This window comes from Neolamprologus brichardi, chromosome 13 (assembly GCF_056152115.1).
Source record: "Neolamprologus brichardi isolate AB-2024 chromosome 13, ASM5615211v1, whole genome shotgun sequence".
Lineage (NCBI taxonomy): Eukaryota > Metazoa > Chordata > Actinopteri > Cichliformes > Cichlidae > Neolamprologus > Neolamprologus brichardi.
Window position 1 is genome coordinate 12,415,378 of NC_142116.1, and position 25,425 is coordinate 12,440,802.

Genomic DNA, 25,425 nt, shown 5'->3' on the forward strand with positions numbered 1-25,425 from the left:
TTGCTTTGGGCCCCAGTCACACAGGTCTAGAGACTGGTCGATGACTTCTCCCACTTCAACCACTGGTCAGCTGGTTTGTTTGTAGTTGCGGGAGGGTGCTGGCAGTGGCTTGGTGAAATTGTTTGCAATGAGATATTCCATGCAGCACTGAAAATTAAAACCTGCAATTCCTTGGGTTACTAAAAATTACTGTGTTTGCCTGTTATTTGCATGGAAGACATTGACCTTTCAGCAAACACTTCGAAGCTACTTGCTAAGCAGTAGTGAAACAGTGAGGCCAAACCAGAAGAGACCTTTACCTTCAAAGTGAAGAAAAAAAATGCAACTTGTACTTAGAAGGTGAAGATCCTCTGTATCTGGTTTGCATCACACTTTTTCAGGTTTCACTGCCATTTGGTGGGTAGTCAGCAAGTGTTTGCAGACAAGTCGACCTCTTGGTGCAAACTGTGGGCAACCATGGCAATCTGCTAGGAACCAAAGCAATGGCGATGAGGGTTTTAGCTCAGAAACCTCTGGCAGCCTCTTGCCAACTGGTTAGGGGAGTACACATTTTTTCCTAGCGACTGGAGGTTGCCAGGGGGTTGCCAACTGGTCTCTAGGCCTGTGTGAGTGAAGCCTTAATATCTCTAGGTTTGCTCCACAGAACGGTTAGGGCTAGGGTAACCATCTAACATTTAAAAGACATACAGTAAGAGAACACTGAATCACCTTCATTTGAAAATGTTTTAATTGTGATGTAGAAACAGTAGAAAAATGCATAATATTGCACATAATCACTAAATTGCACTTTTCCAAGATACAGATCTTTGCATGGAGATTGTTGACCTGAATAATGTAATCTACAGTGTAATCTAACAATGGGAGGCCAGTGTGAGTCTTCCTGACAATTCTTGTACAATTCCATTCAATTATTTACATGACAGCTGCTGTTATGAAGTGACTAAAGGAATTTAATAAATGCCTGCTTTATAAAAGCGTGCAAGTTTAGTGTCATTGCTACATCATCTGTGTTTTATTTCTGTTTTTTTCCCCTAGTTGACCAAAGCTGGTGGACACAAGTCTTTTCTGCTGTAAGATTGCTACCATTACTTCTTTAGCACTGTATATAGCCCTTCTGCTCTTGCTGCAAGTTCAGTGCACAGTTGTTTGTGTGGGTTGGTGGACATGTGTTTGGCATTCAAATTTTTTTTTTTTCTCATTTTACTAAATGGATGAGGATAAATAAATGTTACAAAACAACAGTTGGATTGTTAAAGTAGCTAACTGGACATGAGACAAGTGGCTTAAAATGAATTAGTTTCAAGATTTCACATCTTTGCTGTGACTGAGAGCCAAGACAAACTCTTGGACTCAAGAGAAATGTCAAAATAGCTTTTACTTTCTGTCTGAACTGTTAAACAAAACAAGCCGATAAAGAAATACTCAAAATAAAAAGCAAACAGTGTTATCATAGAAAATACTCTGCCATACAAGTAGTCAAAACATTATATATGTTTTTTAAAAAAATCTAACCCAGAATACTGTATTTTTTATCTATTGTACCTGCTTCAAGAGGAGGGGCCCAAACATACATATTTTTAAAAATTCATTTCACAGTACTTTGCTATAAAGATGCAGATATTCCAAAGTATACACTCTGAATATTTCATGTCACTCCAAGAACAGAAAATGACAGAATGACTAAAGCAAAGATAGCTGGTCAGTTGCACAGTAAGCTTAATAAAAAGCTACAAAAGAGAGAAAGAGATAAAGGTGTTACAATAAGAGGGAGGACAAGGAGGAGTTATTAGCAAAGGCAAGGAGATGTTCTGTCAGACAAACAAATTACACAGTATGCTAACAGATAAGGAGGAACAGGAGAGGATAGTAGGGGTTATAAGAACAGCGCTGACATAAAGTCATATAGCGTTTCAGTCTTTTACACATGCTTCTCTCAAAAGTCAAATGTTTGTGCTTTCAGGAAGTGGGGGGTGAGGGCTGATGTCCGTTTAAAGATTAGAGCTTCACCCATTAAAAGACCCTCCACATGGCTCCTCCTCTTGTTGCCAAGCAATATACTCTAAGGGGAAAAGACCAAAGTGCATTGCATTCATTGGAAGGTGAGACAAAGAGATTTCAATATAAAGTGAGAGGTGCATTGAGCCAGTACGTGAATAACGGCCATTTTTACACAGATTTTAAAAATATATGCGCAAAAATGTATGTCAAAGCTCACCTAGTTTTTGCAGATGTGTGTCGATCCTGTCCAGCAAACATGCCAGAAAAGGTAAGACTGAATTTAAAATGTTTTTATTTTTTATTTTTTTGGTCTTAAGCCCCCAGGTGACATGGTGTGGAATCTCAACACAGAACCTTAAATCACGTGGTTTCCATTCCCATGTGTTGATTACCCCATCTGAATATTCCTTCAGCAATTTTGAGAATAACAGGGGTATTAACGTGCCCAAGAAAATGGTCGTTTCCAAAGGCTTCAGGTTTTATTTAGAGGAACCATAGTTTCCATCGAGCATGCTTTTTGGATTCTGTCTTGGACTTGCGTTTCGGAGTAGATGTGAAAACTTCATTGGAGTAAGGCAGAGCAGGGCACTGTTGGCTGTCCAAGGGACAAAGTCTCTTCATCAGAGGCTGTAGCTTGTCCTCCTGCAGCTTAAAGTCCAGCTCGACACTGAAACACAAGGATATCAGGTAGAATTACAAAATATTTAGATAGGTCAGTTTATTTATTGTAATTCTTCACTTAAAGTAATGCTAGAAAAATTCATCTGTTCCATTTAAAAGGTTAGTGGTCTGTATGTTGTGTGGCTATAATATTTATGACTCAGCTTTTCACTTATTTTTTTTTATGTTAGTAATCCATAAAAATCCACGGCCAGATGGAGGCAGGGAGGGAGGCCGAGGTTCAAATGCACTGACAGACACCCTGGCAGCACATATTAGTTGCGGCACATATCCATATTTCTGAGACGACTCTGAGTAATAGAGTTCCTCTACTTCATCTTTGCATTTTTTTAATGTATACAGTCAAAGGGCTTTTCCTGCATAGATTATATTGGAATAATAAAAAAAAAAGGGCCAGAATGTGGGTTGCTCCTGACATCAGACTTTCACATCCGCAAGTGTAATCCCAGGCCGGTCATCGTCTGATTTCGTTCCGACACCATAGTTCAACCCTCTCTCTGATTAAATCTCTCAGGCCTGAGAGGAATGTGGGGATTAATCCCATCCAAATGAAACCACTGAGAGGCCAAGCAGACCCTGATTAACTGCATGTATTCAAGCAGGAGATAAATGCACCATTATACGCCATCTCCTTTCACTTCATTGCTATTGATTTGTAGAGTGCATGTATTTATTCTTAGGGCATGCGATAAATTCTGAAGGCATCATAGTTAAAATCAAAGATAATTAATCTCTGCACCTGCGACAGTGATACTCTGCAGCAACCCTTACCTGGTAATCGAATGTTAAATTGCTTTTTGGTTTGGAGTTTCTTTTTTTATTCATCCTCATTTTGTTTTATCGCTAAAATTGCCCAACACGCTGCTTTTAAAAGACTCAGGGAATACTACGACTTACAAAGCTCATTCATGTCAAAGTAAAGAGGATTATTGGGCGAGAGAACTAGAGCTGCCAAAGGAGATGACATCCGACAAGTCAAGGTCAAACATGAGGTCCATTCCTTGTCTGCATGCAGAGAAACTGACGGTAAGGTGCAAAGCCTGGCCCAATTTGGTAAGCGCTTTGATGGGCAGTGTAATTAGTTGCCTAAAGGATATGCTCTACTCATATTAACATAATGAATCCTGGGAACTGTCCTTACCCTTAAGATAAGTGTCAGTTATGAACAGTGCTCTATTAAAGCCTTCAGGGGAGAAACTGGATGGATGTCTGGATAGTAGTTCGGCAGGTCTGAACTTCCAATGAATCAATATGTTAAATTTAATGAAAATCAAGCAATAAGGAGTTTCTAAAATCTAACATCACTATTAATACCAAAAATATATTTTTAAGCATGTGCTCTCTTAGTTGCACTTTTTCTTATTTCCACTGGAAACGAAAGCTAGCAATTGCAGGTCTCCAAAATACTGAGTCCCTCACAAAGAGAAACACCATTTTTTTTAGAAAAGACTCTATCCACTATCTTTCTAAAACTGCTGCTTCTAGCAGTATGCGATGAGCATCTCTTATTTATATCATCCATTGTTTCGTTTCCTCTCCGTTATCCCTATTTGTATCTTTTGTTTTATGTTAAAAACTTTTACAAGTGCTGTTTAAATAATGTTGACTTGACAGAAAGCCGAGCAGAACAGCGAAACACAGAATCGCCTCAGAAATTATTAAACAATTAATCACTTGGCAGATCACTACAATTACTGCACGCTGTGGACAAATGCCTCTATGGGAAGCCAGAGGCAGCGCCGTACGATGCGGGTGGCACTGGGGAGCAGGTGCTTCAGCAAACAAAAAGCCCTATATCTAAGATCATCTCTGTACACAACAGATTGAAGCGGCTGGAGACAGGAAAGCTTTTCTAGGGCATTCACCAAAGCAGATTAATCATCTCTTTAGCTATGCAGTGTGAGTAGCTGTTGCTCTGATCAGTGGCGAGCAGTTTGTTTGTCTGCGGTCGTGGTGTGCTGAGCACCATTCAATGATTGTTGCTCCTGGGAGGGATACTGCAGCCGTGAGATGTCTTTTTAGCATAGCACAGTCTATTCATTCAGCAGTGTACACCTGCTTGCTTCTATTCTCTGTTCTTTCTGCTGCTGGCACCTTTCAATGTAAAGTCATTTCCCCTTCTATGATTTCCCCTTCGGCCATTCACAGTTCAAACTCTCCACTTGACAAAATGAGCAGTTCAGGCCCAGCAGTGTAACATCCTCAGAACTGCATGATGGGGCATCATAGATAAATCACCAGAGAATGACAGTCATTTCCTCTGCTGACAGGCAACAGTTGAAGCAGAAACTTCCCACAGGTTTACTACAGTAAATGACATGTAGAAAGTCTCTCCCTGTCATGTATATCGGAAATAAAAGCCTCTGCTGTTGTGCTACACTGTTTTCTGCTTCAAAGATGCACGGAGAAATAAAAAAAACAATCTAATTAATGAGCATAGAACAGGCAATCTTGACAATTGTTCAACAAAACAACCACATCTCCGCTATCTCAGCACACAAGTGCTAATTAGCTCCTTTCGTCTCATCATATTGAACTGCACTTGCTTTTTCCTGAACTTAACTGTTCTTCAAAGTCATTGTTAGTTCCAAATTGGAAACACTACATTATATACTTTTGTTTCAAATGCTGGGTCTTAGTCAACACAGCGGTGGCAGGAATAGAAGCTGTTAATGCTTTGATCTGAGCATGTTTTTTTCTGATATGGGCTTCCTGCTGTAGTCTAGGTTGACTCAGTGGTAGGCCTCATATAATTTGCAACTGATGGTCTTGTAAATACTCTTTGAACACACGCAGGTAAGTATAGCAAGAAAATATAAAGCGCTGAAGCTGTCTGCATCTCTGAGTTAAGTTATTTTTGTTGTGTAAAGGCTTCATGTTTTTGATTCTCTGTGGTATTTCCTTGAATGAAGAGTTAATAAAGAGGACAGCAAAAGGCTATCTGAGCTAGCAAACCTGCTAACTGCTAGTAGCTAGGTATCCATTCATGTTCTTCCCTCTATCCAATTCAAGGTCACAGGAATGCTGGAACCTATCCCAGTGAAAGGCGCGGTACACCCTAAACAGGTCGCTACTGTAGTGCAGAGCTAATAGCCATTCACACTCACGTTCACAGCTAAAGTTGTGGGAGGAAGCCAGAGTACCCAAAGAGAACAGAGACACAGGGAAGTCCACAGGCCCCAGCTGATTGGTAGATTCAAACTGAAGCCCTTCTTGCTATAAGGCAACATGCTAACCACTGCAACACTGTACTGCCCAAGCTACGATACCACACAGCTAATAAGCTATGATAGTGTCCTGCATTTTGGACCTGTTCAAAACATGCTGCTTTCCAAATTTCCAACGGTGGGATTGCTATAAAACAGACAAACACACACATGTATAGATATACACACAGAGAGAGAAATAATTAGTTGATATCCTGCCTTAATTTGTAAGTTTGGTCACTTACAAAGAAATGTACTACATCCTACTTTTATGGTAGTTTGATTTTAATAAAGAAACAAGCCTGTAATTGTTTTGTCTATAGACATAGCCTCTCTAGCATTTTTTTACTTGCCATATATATATATATACATGCCATCTTTGTTGCAGTGATAAGTAAGATCCAGCATTATACAAAGAGTGGGAGAGCGAGAGCTGAAGCCTAGATAAGATGCACAGATTGACTACCTCATCTCAGCATCCACTAGAGTGGTTGAATTTATTGGATGCATTGGATATGCTGGAGCACTCTGAACTCAAGCATTTCAGCGGCTGATAATCCAGGTTTCACTTCCAGCACACAGTTACTAGTTGTCTAAATTTGAGGGGTAATTGGTCCCAACTTGCTGTTCTTGCCCGGTTTTAATTTTCCTCACTGTACCCAAGCCTTTCTTATCAAAGTGTCACATAGAGTAGTTTGTCCAGCATCGTGATTGCAGTTGTTTTAGCAGCAGATTAACTCAGCAGATTAAAAAACAGGGATGCTGTGATGGGATCATTCAGCCGTTTGAATAATGAGGTAGTTTGAGGAGACAAGGCAAAATACACTTGAAGGTAAAGAATAAAGAGATAATTTAATTCTCTATTGAAGAAAACAATACTGTCTTTGAAAGTTTGAGCTTTCCTGGTTAACAATGAATACTATTGCAGAATGACATAGTGCCCCAATACCTGCCTTCAAACTATAGTTCTGCAACATTCAATGACTACTTAACCAAGTTAGATTAACCAAAAAACAACAACAAACAAAGTAAATGTAATCTGTGCACTACTAAATGTAGTGCACAGATGAAATGATAATCTTCCGTTTTACCGTCACTCTGCAGAGTGCATCATCATTGCAGCTTTATTACCATATACTGCTTGCTTTGGTTTACTGACAATAGGCTGAAGACAATGTTTTTGCCATTAAATTTTTCTTAGAGTTTGTTAATTAAGCCAAGTTGCTTTGCTGACATATAGAAATGCCACAACTGTGTCTTATCAAGATACCATCAGTGAACTGAAAAAGAGAAATTGTGCTCTACAGTTCAAATTGCTCTTCTATGCAGAGGCCTTCCTGCTTCACACTTAGATACTCGGGCTGGATAATGGACCAAATTTTAATGTTGATCACGATTTTAGCTTCCCACAATTAAATAAGCATGATCAAGCGATATTTAAAATGCTGCTGCTCTGCCAATTAAAATGCAATGCAAAAGCAAATCAAGTTCTTCCTAAATCACTGCCTGACCATGTGTCTTTATGTGTCAGTCACAGGAGATCCCTTCACTGCGCAGCTTGAAGATTCCTGGACTAACCTGGGAGACTAGTCTGTAGTTAAAATTAATGAAAAGGCCTGTCTAGTCGATAAAGACACAAATCGACATACACACTGCAGTATAAAGCCTTTACCACAAGAGATCACCTGTAATACCATACATACACTCACATCTGTTCAGCTGGGTGCTAATGATAAAAAAGTGAAGCCATAATAATAATCATAATAACAAGCCCTCACTTGGCAGCAACTCAATGCAATTAGGCAAGTAGACACGATCAAGACAGCCTGCTTAAATTCAAACCGGGCATCAGAATCGGGAAGAAAGGTGATTTACGTGACTTTGCCACAGTTCTTGGTACCTGATGGGCTGGTCTGAGTATTTGAGAAACTGCTAATCTACTGGGACTTTTCATCTTCGATGTTTACAGAGAATGGTCTAAAAAAGAAAAACTAGTTTGTCCAGTGAGAAACCCAAATACTTTAAGCTGATAGGAAGGCAACAGTAACTCAGATAACAACTTGTTCCAAGTTTTCAGCAAAACACCTCTGAATGCATCAGTAAATTTGTCACATTGAACTTTGATAGGGTACAATAGCAGTAGACCATAGTGGTGCCATTTCTGTCAGTGTAAAAGAAGAAACTGAGGCTACAATTTGCACAAGATCACCTAAACTTGGCAAGAGGGATAAAAAAAACATTTCCTAGTTTGAATAAGTCTTGATTTCTGCTCTGACATTTGGATGATGTGATCAGAGTCTTGCATAAATAACATGAAAACAGGGATCAACCCTGCCTAATATCTATGTTTTAGACTTGCGCTTTTGGTGTAATCATTTTTTGATATTTTCTTGGCACACTTTGGGCCACTTATTACCTGCAAGCATCGTTTAAATGCCACTGCCTGCCTCGCTGACCATGCCCATCTCTTTATGACAACAGTATATCATCTTCTGATGGCTGCTTCCAGGAGGATAACTCATCCTATCAAAAAGCTCATATCATCTCAAACTGATTTCTTGAACATGACGATGAGTTCACTGAAATGGCCTCCACAGACATCACATCTTTGTCCAATAAAACACATTTGGGATGTGGTTGAACAGGAGATTCACTTCATGCATGTGCAGCTGACATACCTGCAGCATCTGTGCGATGCTATCATGCCAACATGGGCCAAAATCTCTGACTGTGTTTTCAGCAAATTGTTGAATCTGTCCCAAAAGAATAAACGGAGCTCTGAAGGCAAAAGCAGGTCAAACCTGATACTAGAAGTGTAACTAATAAAGTGTCTGGTTAGTGTATGTACCTAGAAGGATGAACAAAAGATGATATATGTTAAAAAATCTGTCTTTGTCTCAGTTCACATCTTGAATGAGTCCATGATGCGATCTTCATCATAATATTGCAAAATTCATATACATCTTTACATTTATATACTTGTAGTAATGATCTATTAATAGAATAATAGAAATGACAGATCTATACTACTCTCTGTAAACCTCTTAAAACCAGAGGATGTTCAATTATTTAGCATTTATTGGTTTTCCCGTACGTTCCATGTAGGATTTATGAAGTGAAGTCTATGGACTAGCTTAGACAACTTCAGCTGCATTTCTCTTCGCACAGACTTACATGCCTCAACCTACCCCACCATCTGCCATTTCAACCCCTCCACCACCCAAATATCTATCTGTAGGCTCCAGGGGATGTTTGCTTATAACTCCCTAGTCTGAATGTGTCTGAATACAGGGAGAGATAGAGATGAGCTTAGATGCCAAACTCTGTTTTCGCTACTTAATTTTAAATATAAGTTGTCTCACTAAAATTTAAAGACTATTGAACTCACTACTGTAACTGGAGGGTGAAGGTATATATTACTTATAGTATTTGATTATATGTTACTTTGTCAGCAATGTTACTATTGCTAGTATTGTGAGTATGCCAGTATTGCAAAGTGCTAAAACACAAAGTACAAATAAAAACATAGTTTGAGGGAAATAGTGACTTTGGCATTCATTTAGTAATAAAAGGAGATATAAACTTCAGAAATTTAAATTGTTATTAAAGATCACCAATAACTAACTCATTTAATCTGACAGTAAACAGGTTTTTCATTTTACTTGAACTAAATAATGACTGCATAGTGTAGTGGCTACAGAGTAATACAAGCCTTATTCATTCTATGTGATCCTGTCAGCCGCTGCACACAAAATTCAAGCTTAATTTAATAACCGAAACAATAGGAGGATAGCACTTGTGTTTTCCTTGGCACCTAGATTTTCTGCAGATTTCCAGAAAGTATTTCCTAGAATAACTAAGAAGAGCCTTCCCAAAGAAGGAGAATCATAGAAAGAAAACATGAAACAAGAGAGAGCTCCAGGGCTTGGCAGGGTTTACAAGACAATCAGCTGCCTGTATTTCTACTAGATCAGTATGAGACAAAATCTTCCTACTTATTAGCCTAATAAAACTGTTTTTAAATTACAAAATGATCCACACTTTCCAGGGTTTCTCATATTTTGCTATTTTTTTTCTGAGGTTGTTTACTCCTCTCTTTGAAGAAAGATGACTCAGTTCTTTTTTCCTCTTCCATTTTCTAGCTCAGTGAAGTGCTTTAGACTAAGAGAGGGGTCTGAATTTGAGTGGAAAGAGGAAGAGGGCAGTGAAGTGTTTGGAGGAAGACAACAGTTCTTCTTTTACCAGCCAGTTGGGTCTTGTTTAATTTGATTTCTTTAGGTGCTATACAAATGCATGGATGAGTAGTGTGTGTCCTTCCCCGAAGACCATCTGTTTAAAACCTGCAGAAACTTAGCCTGGCATGCACAATCCCTTCCAGGATCAATAAATGAGACTGAAGGCTCCCTTCAGGTCAGATATAATAAAGATAGCCTTAAAATTCTAACTGCTGACACCTATCAATTTCCCATACGTGCGAATGAAATTAAAGTCTAATAATCTGCTGAGAAATGGGGTTGAACTCAATTTTCTTCTTGAAGTTCTTTTGGATTTGAATGACCTTTTATTCTGTTCTCTATCAAGATGATCTCTTACTGCTTCAATAAAGTTGAAGCCAGTCCATGACTGATACTGTACCACTATGTGTTTTTCTACCCAGGTATGCTTTAATTGTATCGGCAGGGTGTTTAGGATTCTTGTCTTGGTGAAAACTGAAATCGATGCCAATCAGGTGTTTTCCAGATGCTGTTGCGTGGGGGGTGAAATTTCTGACAGAACTTTTTTGTGTTCATAATTTTTATACTTCTGTAAGACCTGTCATAAGAACTTGTGTAATTTGGCGCTCCCCAGCCTTTTATCGCCGTTTCCCTTTTATGCCTGTCAAACTGTGTCTTTTGACATTTTTTATACATTAAACTTAAGATATGGGAGCAAGCCGTGCGTTTTTGTGACAGGCTGCTACCAATAAAGTGCCTAAAGATAAAAATGTAAAATAGGGTTGTCTGTTATGTGTAGACACAACACTGGTATGTCCCTAGAGTTAGGTGCCTTTTTTATGTTTGAATGATTCACAGGTCAGGCAAAAAATATATTCTTCTTAAGTACAAGAAATAGACTGAAAATGAACGAAAAAGCAAAGAAAAACTTCAAAACGTCTTTAGAAAGGCTGGAGAAGTGTTGTTCAAGACCACTTTAAAAAATGACAAGAAGCTCTGACTATGCTACTGTATAGATATGAGGGGTGACTCTGGACTTCTGAAAAATGTTAGATATGATAATTTGAATGAAATATAAATCTACAATTGCACAAGCAATATCTTGTGTTTTTATCAAATTGTTGAATGCCAGTCTAGAACTAATGTGGTTTTTTTTAGAGGGCCTTTTTGTTGTTGTTGTTTGTTATTTTTCTTCCTCTAGTAGCCTACATGTAACTAAGTTCCTGTTTTTAGGTCCTGTCACCACAGGCCGGGCCAACTTGACACAATGCACTCTTCAAATAAGCAGACAGAGTTGGTATGATTTTGCAGGAAAAGTTACACGAAGAGAAAATCCTGTCCAAGGCAGTGTTAATTCTTTGTCCAAATCACTTTCAAATATTCCTGGTGTTGTAAATATCAGGAACATATTCAAAATAATTCAGAAGATCAGTGGAGTATAAATGGGCTGCCAACATTATCTTACGTATGGAGTCTATTGTCCAAAAGGGGAAGTATGAAGCAGAAGTGGGAAGGAACATTTCCATATGGCAACAAATGTTTATATTTTTTTTTAAAAAAAAAGGTAAAGTTGAAATGTGCAAAAAATGTGATGGTGTGTTTTTTTGTTTGTTTGTTTTTTAAGCTCTTTGGCTTGTGCCTATGTGAAAAAAAACTGGGAGGTCTCAGAGGTCAGTGTGTTTTCTGGGGATAAGAGCATTTTCCAAACACTTTCATGTTTCACAATTTTGGAGAACAAGGTAACAGCGAGTTGTAGCAGTATACACTTTTAGATAGAAGTGACAAATGACACGAGTACAGCTTGAGTGGATTTTCCTCATGCTTTTGAGACATTTTTTTACACTTAAAACGTATGAGAATACATACACTTTGGACTCGGAAGAAAGCATTTGGAGTTTCCAAGTATGTTTTATTTGAGCTCCTCACATACTCTGTGATGGGATCACGGTATTTCCTACTTTATATACAACTCACTTCCCACTGTTGTGTATTGTTACTCATTCTGTCACACCAACTCGTATATTTCCCAGAAACCTCTGCAAATAATATTGGAGCCATCATCCACTGTATAGTAAAACAATGCAACACCCAATACACAGCACTGTCAGCTGTATTACATCTGTACTTCTTCCGTGACCTTGATGTGTATTTTATGATGCCTCTCTTCTGAATTCCATTTAATGTCACACCTAAAAGATTTGACTTTAACATTTTCAGTACTCTTCAGATTTTCTGCCTCAGTCAAACCACTCTAGATGCAATGTTGTGCATACAGTATATTTGATTTTGCATTTTCTGGACACTAATGCATGACTGCGCCAGATGAGTCTCGTAAGGACCCCTTTCAAATTGATTCATTGCGTTATACAGACAGTGCAAGAAGCCCACCTGTAAATGATGCAGGCGCTGTTTCGACAAGTGTCACAATTTGCTGTGTCTTGTCCTGTTCGGTAGGAGAGCCTGTGAAGGGAGAGATGGAAAGATATACGTGAGCTCCAGTGACAGGCTTCGCCGTCATATTTCAACACCTGTGGGCATCGGCTATCACACAGATTTGCTCAGGTTTGTTTTCACTCAGGGTTGCTCTTTGCTAACAGTTGAAAATGCAGCAGGGATTTTGATCCTGCAGTTCTCTCAGATTTGGCTAATCAAGCGTGTAGACTTGCTGATTTAACATAATAGGATTACCTTGCTTTGCCATGACATACTTTGAATTGTCTATAGGCAATAGGATTAAACAACTAAATGCAGCTCTTGTGTAATAAAAAAAATCTATATCTTTACATTATGTGCTACAGCACATAGTACATCTTTCCCATAAAGGTCAACTTGTTACAGACATACTTTTTCAAAATGCAATAAACAGCACTGTATCTGCTCCGTTTGTGGCTGAGGTGTATTGCCCTGTGTTGTCTGTTGTTTTTATGTTGGAAGCCCTCCGCAAACACCAGCTGCAAGCCAGGTGGCACATAAGGCTCATACAAAATGTGCACATGGTAAAGAGGACACACTAAATATCCAATGACTTTTGTTAGTGTGGCGTTCTCTGACTTTCATTAGTTTCTGTTTCATCATTTGAGTTTAGATGAGCATGCAGGTGGGCTTTTTGTTATTGGCAATATGTCGCTGAATAGACTGTTGGACCGCGTGGGATGGGAATGATAGGATATTTTGTTTTCGAGCCACACATGTAATTGCTTGCTGTCACGCTAGCCCTTTGTACCTGATGGATGACACGTGGAAGAGCTGCACCTCAAATGTTCACCGTGACATGAAAGGTGACCTCATCGGAGGAGACAGAAGGGCTTCTTCATGGATCGAAAATGCTGATGGAAGCTCAAGGTCACTGAGTTCATCCATCCTGCCCCGTTCTCAAGTAAAGTCTCTTTGAACAGCTGTGAGCAAGGGCAGTAACTGACTACACAGAAAAAAGATCTACTCTAGTGCTACACTGCTGCCTAGGTTTTCATGTACTCCCATATCATTAAAAAGAGTTGCTTTAATAATAAAAGTGTATTAACCTAAATTTACAATCAGTGCATGTACTCAGCACAACACCCTTTTTTGTATTCTGTGTCTAATGTTCACGCTTCACTGTTGTGATTCTGTATTAAACCACAGTGACACAGAAAAGATCTTCATAGATTTTTCATGGAAAAAACAACAGCCAAAAAAAATGGCACCTTTGAAAGTCTTTCTTTAAGCCGACTGCTTGTTGGCACAGATTCACTGCTGTGTTGTTTGCCCACGTCAGCTGTCCTGGGATATGTCCTGGCCTCATCATTCTAGTTTCACTAGTCCCCCTGCCTACGTGCCTGCTGCTCTGCCTGCCTGAGAAATGCATAACATGCGAACAGAAGCTTCACTAGGTCAAGCCACCATGTTTCAAATGCCACTTTTTATATACAGTGTTATTCTGTGTTCTACACACATCTTTGTGTGGAGAAATGAAAGTGTTTCCTGAACAAGGCTGGGGAAGTGACTTTCGGAACTGTATGAAGCCAGTAGACAAATATTATAACAGTTAGATTAATATAAGAGAAAAATACTGAGCTATATATTCTTACTGTTAATATGTTTTTTTTTTTTTTTGTTTTAGCACATTCATAAGTGTTTAACAATAAGCATCACATGTCACTGAGATACACTGAGGTTAAGGTCTGGAAAACCATAAGAGAAGTGAAACATGTGGCATTGATGGGACTTCCTCTTCATAGGCTGTCATTGAAAAGTATCCAAAATAAAGATGTGAAAAAGATCACGGGGAAATGCATCAATCAAAGCTCCTACTGTACTTATTTTTGGTTTATGTTTGGGATTGTCTCGTGGAACAGATGACGCAAAGAAAGTAAAATCCCCTCCAAAAAAAAAAAAATTTTTTTTTGCCATAATGTTATTTCCAGTGTAAACCGTGAAGTCGCTTCTCAAAACACTTTACTTTTGCTGGAAAGTAAGTAAAAAGTGAGTAGATTATTTCTAACACCTTGCTAAAACCACAAATGACATGCAGTACAGGTTTAATGAAGAGTGGACATTGTGTTGGACATTGTATATGCTGGTTAAAAAAAGGGGAAACTTTAAGTTGCTTTTTGGTTCAAGGAAGCATAACTGACACAAACAACACAAAATAAGGAGAATAGTTTTGTGTCCTGTAACTGCACTTCTCTAATAACACTCGAGCACAATGCTGGAGCACAGCACAGTGAAATCACTACAGCAGGCACAGTTTTGTGAAGATGAAAGGCAACGTGTTATGAGGCTGTACTAATTGGGCCTTTAAAACCAAGCTCCTCAGAGTCACACCAGGGTGCCTTGTTCGCCACTGGATGTGGATGAAACTTAAATACAATTTGCTTTGTGTTGTGATAGAGCACAGGTTTTTACAGCTGTGCTGCTGTGAAAGTGGCTGAAGGACTAATGGCATTCCCATCAACTACAGTTGAACTTTCTGTTTAATGCCAAAAGTCAAATGTTACCACATCTAAGAGTAGTGCAAGTTCATGCTTCCCAATAACACCAATCACATTTCTTAAAAACACAGCAGATATTGTTTTCCTCTCATTTTTTACTTTTAAAATATTCAGAGATATATTGTTCTAGAAACCTCTTAGTCACATCCATATTTTTTGAAGAAAATGTGCATTCACACTGATAACTATTGCAAATTGTGATTCACCAAGATCCTGGGTGGCATACTGTTGATAGTCAAACAATGATGTGTGGAACACTGTAACCTCAATGGCTGTGCACTTGGCTACATATCAGATAGTGACTGACATCCAAACAGAAGGCAGTATAAGGATGATATACTGTGAGGACCAATGCCATGGATGGGATATGTATTGTAATATTAGGTATACATGTACTTTGAGTCTTCTTCACAGTAGAAGGCCTTTGCAGTATTGTTTCTGGTAAGTGCACAGCTTTGAATGAGCAATTTCAGATAACAGCCTCTTAAAATACAGGCATTTCCATGTGTACACTATGTACCTCTGTGTTCCTATGAAATGAGGGATTATTTCTATGATTCTAAATGTCTTGCTTTAGGTTTCATGTGGAGCTTTCACAAACATTTGCACTGTAAACGTTACTCTACTCACCCCTCTCTCTGTGCTTCACCTTTCTCCAGCTCCTGAATAACTCCAAGAAGGACCTTGATGGTCTCCTGGCTTGAGCTGATGAGACTTTCCATGGCCTGCAGCTGTGCTTTGATATCCTTGTCTCCAGATAAGGTTATTATCTGCTGGCTGCTCCCGATGCCCGTGGCTCCTGGAGGAAAGCCCTCGTCACCCCCATGTGTTCGCTGGAGTTTAGAGGAGGCTGACACATGCCTTGTCCGACACTGCCCTTGCGACTTTAAAGAACATTTGGCACTATGGGGAAGTGTCTGAGACTGCTGCTCATTTAGCTGTGTATCCTTTTTCCGTTTACAGCTCACAGAGGGGCTTCCTAAAGACTCCACCTGTGTCAAAGAGTTCCATGCAACAGGGCCTGTGCCCTTTGGCTTGTCCTGCGAAAACTCTGAGTCAGCTAGCTGGCGCTTTGAGGAAGTGCCGGCATCCATGTCTTCTTTGGGTAATCCTTTGTGTTTGGTCCTTGTCCCACAAACCTTGTATTCTGGTTCACTTTTGGAAGGAGAGCTGGTAGGATGACCCTCTTCTGAGAAATGTGAGGGTCCATCCACACAGTTGGCACTGGAAAGCAAATCCTCTGTATCACTGCTGTCATCAGTGTGGTGAAGCAGTGCTTTTGTCTGCCCCACAATCTTACCCTTGTACTTAGATGACTCCCCAGTAGGTTGTCCATCATCTCCTACTGCTTTTATGTCACTCAAAAATCCATTGTTTTGTCCTCTGTACTCTTCCACCAAAGCAGCATGTTTAAAGGTGTGTCCTTTTTTCCTTTCGAATGGGAAAGTCTTGTACCGTTTTGTAAGATCTGGTGAAGTCTGGACACCAGTACTCTTGGTCACGTTGGGAATAGATCGCCGGGCAGGCATTGTCATGTACTTTCTGTGGGTAACTTTACAGGAAATGGACCTGGAGCGTCTGGCACGATGCTCTTTCTGAGCTTCGCAGATATCCTTAAAACGCACTTGTAAAGCCTTGTTTCTTTTTTTCACCTGCTGTTTGCCAGATTCGGAGCCGGACTGTGCGTCAATGCTGTGTGAGGGAACTGTTTCTGAATCCGATTCATCTGAATTTGAGAGAACAACGCATTTGGTGTCGTCTTTGCTCACCATATTTCCTGAAACAGCCAAAACAGAAAAAGAGAGAGTGTGTGTTAATCTAGAGGAGACGATTTTTCACATGTGATGACTTTGGTAAGATACTGTGGCAGATGGCCTAATGCCTTTCTCCTTTTTTGGAATATAACTTGTAAACCTCCATTAAAGTAACCCAAAACTGAGATTAAAATATTTATTTTTTGTTATTTATTTATTTTAATAATAGAAAAAATTAAGCGTAGATAAGCGTATTTTAACTGTAACTAATAAGGACACCTTGAAAAAGATTCCAGTGATTCATGCATGATTCAATTCATGTACAAATGGCTTGATATCTTTAAATAAATACAATGCGAACCAGCTAAATATATAGAGAAGAACTATAATACAGTGTTAAAAAGTACATATTTCCTGACAGTTTTTCTGTAAAGTTTGCACTTGTAGTGTCTGTATTTCTCAGCATAATAAACAACAATCAAAGTGCTTAATTCATAAGATGCAGCTCATCTACCCGCTGCCACGTTGTACAGATGATGCACCAATCTGCAACATAAATGTGTTAAACATGGAGGAAATCTGTGAAAACATGAACAAAGATGATCATATTTCATCTGTATCTGATGACTCAAAAATGGTCCCATTTACTTTTTGTTCTTTTAATAACATTTTTAATATTATGTTTCCAAACTCAACAGTGCTGTTGAAAAATCGAACAGGCCAGCGGTGCTCATCCAAAACGGATCCAGAATCTAAAATCAAACTCATTTAAGATACAAAATAACATTTACTTTGCACGTGCCATTTAGTTTTGCACGCATCACGACTGAAGCTCGATTAAACTGTCGTTCCGTTGTGTTAATGTTTCTGAATCACACCTCATGCTAACATTTGCAGCCATGACAGTAGCATTTCATAAGCACGGTCCCCTGCCAACTGTTTGATAATTTGCTTCAAGAGACCTTTTTAGAATAATAATTGTGTTCACACTGCTCTCCTTGTTGCTGCTGCCATCATTCAATACTCTGTTTATTGACTCTTCATTATATCAGTTGTCAGCTTAAATATACACCTCAAGCTAAAAGCACAGTTTTTCTGTTAACTTGATGTCTTACCGCAGTTTAGATGCCAGATCACTGACTTAGATCAGTAACCAAAATATCTGGTAGTTAGGCTAATGTGAAGGCTATGAAATACATTTTAAGCAAGCATCATTAATGTGTTTAGGTTTTGTTTGCTTCATATCAGCGTCAGCCTATAGGATTGCCGAGGCTGCTGTCTGCTACTGCTGCGCCATAGATTCACTTGGGGAATGATAACTTTGAATTGCTGCTCTTATTTTTTTATCTTTTGCCTTTTGCTTTACAAATGCATGACACCCCTTTTATATGTCACTGATTTATGTAGCAGTGAAATGGAAATACTTTTATATGGGGTGTTTCAAGTGAAATCTGCTGCCAGTTCCTTGAAAAAGTATTTGAAATAAATATAAACATGAGACTCACATTGAGATGCTCTTCTTTTTATTTTTTTTGTTTGCAAATACAATTATCATATTTTTATTCCTATTGGGAAGGCATTCCAATACAAATGGGTTTGCGTGACAGCTTGTTTTACTGTTCTTCATGTCATAATTACATCTAAACGGCTGTTCTCTGCTTTGCACCGATGCACTCAGCCGCACTCGTTGCCAGCCTTATGCTTACCGTACATCCATGCACCCACTCCTCCCGCTATCCGCGCTATATAACATTTCATACAACATGTCATTGTGAGCTGCTGCTATTATGTTGCTTGATAACATTCTCCCCACAACAGTTGGGGGTGTTTTGTTAAGGAATGGTCACAGAGTGGTTGGTGCTTAGCCCAGGGCTTATATATATTCCCCTTGTGGTCTGAGGTTGATACCAGAAGCAATGGTGACACAGCAGCTGTGGCCCACACATATTAAACGCTGCAATAATAGCTAGCGTTAGGCTCCTCCACCTGTATCCACCTGCAGGCTCTGAGTCTAAACTCTGTAGGAAGAAATTTATTATCGTCACTCCCTGGTTGCTGCTGTGCCAAGCGGAGTGACGAGGTCAGAGCCTAGAGTTGCTCTGCGATCGTATCGGAAATCTCTTTCATGTGAGTTGTCCGTGTGAACTGACCTTCAGCTTTTAATGTTTACAGATTGCTGTTTATCACAAATTTAGATTCAATTATATTACTTGAGCATATTTCTGAACGAAAAACACCTATATTAAGTGTGATCCTATAGCACACTATAGAGTGTTATAAAGTGCATATTTCCTAACTGGCTGTGTTAGCATATTGGTAATATTACATAGGTTTATGCAACAGTTTTAATAACCTGAACTGAAATGATTGGTTTCCAGCTTTCGATCTGCATTTTTATGTGGTTTCAGGGTTTTTTGGGTTTTTTTGCAGTTCCTCAAAATAAATATTTACGTCTCGTATCTGTAAAGTGACACTGAAAGAGTGTAATTAATCATTAATTCATAAGATGCATCTCATCTACCTGCTACCACACTAGGGCTGCCACAAACGATTATTTTGATATGTCTGTGAAGGTTCTCAGTCATCCAGGTCATCGTAGTCAAAGGAGCTTGCGAAGAAAAGCGTCTGGACTTCTTTAAGTTGCTTGAAGACGTTTCACCTCTCATCCGAGAAGCTTCTTCAGTTCTAAGGCCAAATGGTGGGGATTATTTTGATAGTCGACTAGTCACCGATTATTTTTGCGATTAGTCGACTAATCAGATCATCATCCACTGGACGTAAAACGTACAACTTATTGCACCAGCATGCATCTGCTCTTATATAGCTATCATTAGCTTACAGCTTTAAGTGTTTAAGATATGTGCTAACTAAAAATAAAGACAAGATGATAGTTTATTAAATTTTAATGAAGTTTGCAGATTGTTTCGGTGAAGTTTAATAAACTCCTTGATATCTAAAATATAACAGGACACCGGAGTAAATTCTCGAGCATCTCACACTTCTGATAATCAGTTGTCTGCTTGAAGTTTATTCAGCTGTGTAAAAACTATAACTTTAAGCTCAGCCAAACCGACTTACTCAGGAACAAATAAAATACTACAAAAAGCCAAACAAAAACATTTTGAAGTTATCTAAGTGACTTATATATGTTTAACCTGAGTAGCGAAAGACGGAGGTGGGTTTGAAAACTATTTGCCAGGAGTCCGGTGTTCTCAGCGGCTCTAGTGAGCCTTGCCCCCGGCTAGCTATCGAGCTAGTGGGTAACAGACATCTCCAAAAACGTCGGAGCGCTTTTGAAAATATGTGGTGTCTTGATAAACTGAGCAGATATTTGAGGTTTACATAGTTACATTCTCGCCTGAAAATATGTTAAACGTTTATTTTGTGACCCAGAAAGAATAATAAGAGTAATATTAAAACTAACTAGCTGCTGCCATTGCTGGAAACTGAGCTGGGCCGCGCTATGAATTCTGGGACACAGCTTCTTCTTCTTCGGGGTTTAACGGCAGCTGGCATCCTTGTACATGCAGAGCTGCCATCTTCTGTTTCAGTCCGTTATTACACTCTTAAATTCTACTACTTATTCCTGCGTCTTTTGGGATCTTACAAAGCTTCAAATGACGCGTCGACTATTAAATCAGTCGTCGACGATTTTGATAGTCGACGTAATCATGACTAGTCGACTAATTGTGGCAGCCCTATACCACACAAATGATGCACCGGCACTGTAGACAGATCGATATTTAACTTTCAATTGCGTAACTTCATGCTGCGATACATCATAAACTGTTTTGATCACACAGAGCAGCTCAAACTGAATTAAAAAACAAATAAACAACCAAATAAATACTACTCTCAATGCCAATCTCTGTGCAAATAAGACCAAATAGGACCAATACGATCAAGTAAAAATGACACATTTTCTGACTCATCTGTGATGAAACACATTTCACATCTAGAACATGAAATATATCAAGCAGCACAAGGAAATGAAATGATGTCTGATATGGCTGAAAGGAAACATCAGAATGAGCTGGTTAATCATTTTTATATGACAAGACAGCACGCGATAAATAAACTCCAATGAATCATTTATTACCACACAAAAGCCAGCTATTCATGGTGTTGCAGCTTCTCGGAAAGTAATCATGTTTTATCATTTAGCGACATTGTAAATCTATCAATGTGATTGTTGTGGTGGGGAAATTTATACTGAAGAGACATTTCCTTACTGTCAGTTTCACTACTCCCAAGAAATTTGTAAAACAAAAAGCATGGGTAGATTGGATTATTGTTAATTTCCCATTCGCAGCTGATCTACAACTACAGTTCATGTGGAGTTACAGTGACATAATGACCAAAAAAGTAATTACAAAAGATTGAATAACTCAGTGTAATATGACTAGACGATGGAAAGAGTTTTCCATGTAAGTCGCTCCTGTATTTTGTTTGCATGTACATGGGCATTTGTATATAGAATATAGATCTACTTAAATATCTATATGTGTGTGCTTCACTTTCATTCACTTGTCTGTGAGTGAAAGAACGAGAGACAGAGTGTTTGTGTGTGAGTGTTAGTGTATTTTGGCCTTGTTGTCACCTTTCAAAGAGAGGCCTTTGCCAGAATCCTAAGAGGCGCATACACACAGATGAACACCAAAGCAGAGAGAGACTGATAACACAAAGCGCGAGGGCTTATTTCTTGGGACTTGTGCCATGTGCTTCACCTTGCTGAGTGTCCACTTTAACCTAACCCTCAGCTCTAACTATTGGTAAAATGGAATATATTTAGAGGACACTATGTTTCATCTTGCTTCCTGTCAATGCTAGAAAACAATACATGCCAACAGCTCTTAGCGTCACTTTAGTCAGTGCGACGCTTTCGGTGCCAAACGAGGAAAAAGAAAGGCAAAGAAAAAAAAAAAAAAAAAGCAGGCAACGAGCTCAGTCTCATTGCACAAAAACAATATGGTCTGCTGTGTCATGAATTTACGCACAGTTGTTTTGGAATATGGAGCAGATGAATTTTATTGGGCGCTGGTATTTGTTCTGAAACATAGCTTAGTATGCACTTTGATTCGAGCGCGAGATGTTTGTCAGAGGCATTTCTACGGGGGGAAAAAAAAGCACTTGTTCACAGCTGTTTCACATGGGCTCATGCTATTTCACACTCAGAAATACCAATCTCACACAGCTGAAAAGGTAATCACATCTGCAGGAAGTCTCTTATAAGTGCATACAATTTCTTATGCAGTCATGTAAGGCATGCTAAAGAGTTAGATGGTAATTCACATAAAGGGACTCTAGAAAAGCTCTTCAGTGACTTATTATTGTTGGAAGTCAGATACGCAGAGTGAGAGCGAGACGAAAGCCCTGCTGAGAGAGAGACTGTTGTCACACATGGATATATTCGAACAGCTGAAAGAGAATCTCCTTTTCCCCGTCATCTTCTTTCTCGTCCTCCTCAAAGCAAGCTATCTCTGCTAATGACCTGAGGTCCTTCCCTGATTTGGCCTCAGCTATCCAAAGGATTATGAATAATGCATTGACTCTAAAATTGCAAAAGTAATCCTCTGAAATCTCCTTATGTACCCTGGCAGACCATGTTGTCTGTTCCAATTGCCCTTCAGTTCTTCAACCTAAAATGCTGCATGTATGAGAAAAAAAGCAAAACAAAACTCACCTTTAGCTACACTAACATGGTTGATTATCGTGATCACAATGCGGTAGAAACGTGACTGTTAATGAAGAATGTTGATAGGTGTTTGGATCCATTTTTCAGTGCAATAGTAGGCCTGCAACACTGCTGACTCATGATTTATGCCCCAACGCGAAGCAGAGAGAAAGAGACGGCTTTGCTCAGATCGCCTTACATCCTTGTCAGCCTGCATCAACACAATAATTACTGAAGTGCATCTGTGGGATATTTACATATGAGAACACTGTCTGGCCACTCTCATTAATGGTTGAGTAACTATCGTGGCCTCCTACTCTTCAAACACGAATTTACTGAACGCAACATAAACAGTGAATGCTCTTTGATGCTATGGCTCGTGATTTTAGTAATGACTTCTAAAACACTGGAGTACTGCAAAGTAAATCCCCTGTTTTTATTATAAGATGGGATTTTGCTGTGCTCATCATTCACTGTGTATTATACTGTGTGCATCGTTACTGTGCAATGCATCCACTTTAAATGAGGAATTTCTACTCACTATTAGCATAAATTAAAGACAATGACATTGCACCAGCTTTGCATTAATAAGCACAATGTAAAGGGCGAGATGTCACCTCGCAGTCTTTCCCTTTGATAGTCCTTGAGGCTGTGCACAGGTTTTGCCTTTAGTTGGTCCACGCTGTAATAATGCTTTCTCAATAGTCCTCTTCTTCCAGCAACATTGTAGGCCGCTTTGGTGGAATATATAGTCTCGTCCTCAGTTTTTGAAAGACATCCCAGTCAGTTTTGAGAGCATCACAGTCATCCGGCTACACACACACGCACACCATCTCATTCCTGCTGTCGTCCAGCTATCTGTATCTATCCTGGCTGCAGGCTACACCTGTAAAAGTTTGCTTTATGACTTTATTGGCTTAAAATATTTATCACTGTGAAGCACTTTCTGTTATAGACAAATAGCGGGGGGTTTTAAAAAAGCTCCCATCCCTGTATCTCTGAGAGCACGGGCTGTGAAATGGATCCTTGGGAAGAGGAAGTTTGAAGAGGGTAACATGAAGAAGGTCTTTTTTTTTGGCAATCACATGCTCTACTGCCAGTGTGGGCTTCTTCTTGTATGAAGGAATGCCAAAGTCCATCTTTCCTTTTGACAGTTAAATCTATAGTGCATCTCCCTAATGAGTTCACTCATTAATAACTGGCTGGGATTTGGGCATATGTGTTTACTCAGGTAAACCTGATGATTAACTCAAGTGTCATGTACAAGACAAGAAGTGAAAACGATGGTTAAATAGACAAGCTGCTTCTGTGCGGGGCGCCTTAAAGCCGTGCCATATCTACGTTTCCTGTGAATTCTGGTAGTCAAGGACTGACGTGTAGAAAATAGAGGGACAGAGAGAGAGGGGGGGGGGGGGCTACGGCTGACACCAAATACAAGTGCAGCTCTGGATGTGATGCAGTACCCCAAGAGGCTCTGAGATCACACATGTCCTTAGTCATGATAAGGCTGAATCCACCTTTCATCAAATTCAGCCTTGAGGAGGACATCAATCGCCGCATATGAATTTCTTACATAGTTCGCATTACTTACAATAGGTGCTTTCTCGTAAATGATCATCATTCTGACAGGACGATATGCAATAGTCTTTACACTAGTCTATTAGTGAGCGCTCATCAATATTCCTCACTATCAAGCCCAGACAATTCCCAAGTACAGCAATCTCGATAATCAGCCTATGCCTCACTGGATAAATACTGCATGTCTGTCAGAGGCTGCAAAGATATGCATAATGATAAGTACATTAATCAAAGTCAAATTACATCACTATTCATCTTCATTATCAGATGTGGAGAAAAACCTTTGACGTGTTGTCCTGATTAGTCATAAAACCTTGAAATGCTTGGATGCAGAAATGCCCCCTCCCTAATTTATCCATATCTAATGCATGCAGGGATATACACATGCATGCAACACAAGGACTTTAACCAATTTCTATCAGAATACGTGCATGCCTTTGACATTTTGATTTAGTAACATTTTTAAAAGGCAGACTAAATGAAGCACCCACTTTCATCACAATACCTGTGAATGTGTGTGCAACTCAAAAAAAAAAAAGAAAGAAAAAAAGAAGAAGTAACTCTTACCTTGAGAAACAGATCAAAGGTGCAAAGGACAAGATAGCACAGATCCCCTGTAGATCCACTGCTCATCCATGTACTCAGTGGGTGCCGGGGTACTGTCCAGCCACTGGAGCAGCTCTCACAGGCTGCGGGAGTGCTGAGAGAGAGGCAGCCGGTGCAGTGACAGCTGGAGTAGTTGTGGCACATCCGGCAAAGATTCAGGTTATAGGGATAGAAGAGGGAAAGAAGCAGACAGACATTGCCTCAAAACCTGATCGGGTCCTCACTGACACCCCCCTCCTGGCTTTTACACCGATCTCTCCCCCTTTTCTCCCTCATACACCTCATTCAAGCATCACTGACACTCGTTTGCTCTTGTCCCTGCACTCACCGGGAACAGGCACTCACACACGCAGCGGAGATCTCCATCTCGCAGTGCTGCTGCTTCTGCTGCTGCTGCTGCTGCAATCCCTGTGCATTCGTGATTGAGTGTATGTGTGTATGTGTGTGTAAGAAAGGCAGGGAGAGGGTGGGCTGGTGGGTGGATGGGTGGGTGGATATGGCAAAGGGAAGAAGGGGGAGGAGTGAGGGGTAGTACGCAAGCTGCTGAGGAAAGTCCAGAGTTGGCGAGCTGCATCATCGGTGAAGACCCCCTCAACTTGTCCTCCACAGGCTGGCTCTCTTGACACGGAGCTGTTATATAATATGAAGGGCTTTTGCAGATGGCAGAGACGGGGAGCTGTGAAATAATAATGCATTGTGCTTTTAATTGGATGTCTCCTACCCCCCCATTACTTTCATACATCT

At 39.7% G+C, this 25,425-nt stretch overlaps 1 protein-coding gene across 2 annotated transcripts; it reads right to left on the reverse strand.

Moving 5' to 3' along the window:
* Window positions 1–737: 737 nt before the first annotated feature.
* insyn2ab (inhibitory synaptic factor 2Ab) lies at window positions 738–25,100 on the reverse strand. Of its 2 annotated transcripts, XM_006783722.3 has the most exons (6): window positions 25,010–25,100; window positions 24,643–24,805; window positions 15,700–16,846; window positions 12,488–12,559; window positions 2,216–2,665; window positions 738–2,059 (listed from the first exon to the last, which is right to left on the reverse strand). In XM_006783722.3, exons 3-5 carry the CDS (start codon window positions 16,839–16,841, stop codon window positions 2,482–2,484), a joined length of 1,398 nt encoding a protein of 465 aa, XP_006783785.2. In that variant the 5' UTR covers window positions 16,842–16,846; window positions 24,643–24,805; window positions 25,010–25,100; the 3' UTR covers window positions 738–2,059; window positions 2,216–2,481. The 2 variants fall into 2 exon arrangements, with proteins under 2 accessions (XP_006783785.2, XP_087705824.1); XM_087849698.1 differs by lacking the exon at window positions 25,010–25,100 and having other exon boundaries at window positions 24,643–24,815.
* Window positions 25,101–25,425: the final 325 nt, after the last annotated feature.

Coding starts and splice junctions, on each gene's coding strand:
- insyn2ab (XM_006783722.3), bottom strand. CDS start 16,841: ATGGTGAGCAAAGACGACACCAAATGCGTTGTTCTCTCAAATTCAGAT. Junction 12,560..15,699: donor GGTGAAGCACAGAGAGAGGG/GTGAGTAGAGTA, acceptor CTCCCTTCACAG/GCTCTCCTACCGAACAGGAC. Junction 2,666..12,487: donor AGCGCCTGCATCATTTACAG/GTGGGCTTCTTG, acceptor CTTGTGTTTCAG/TGTCGAGCTGGACTTTAAGC.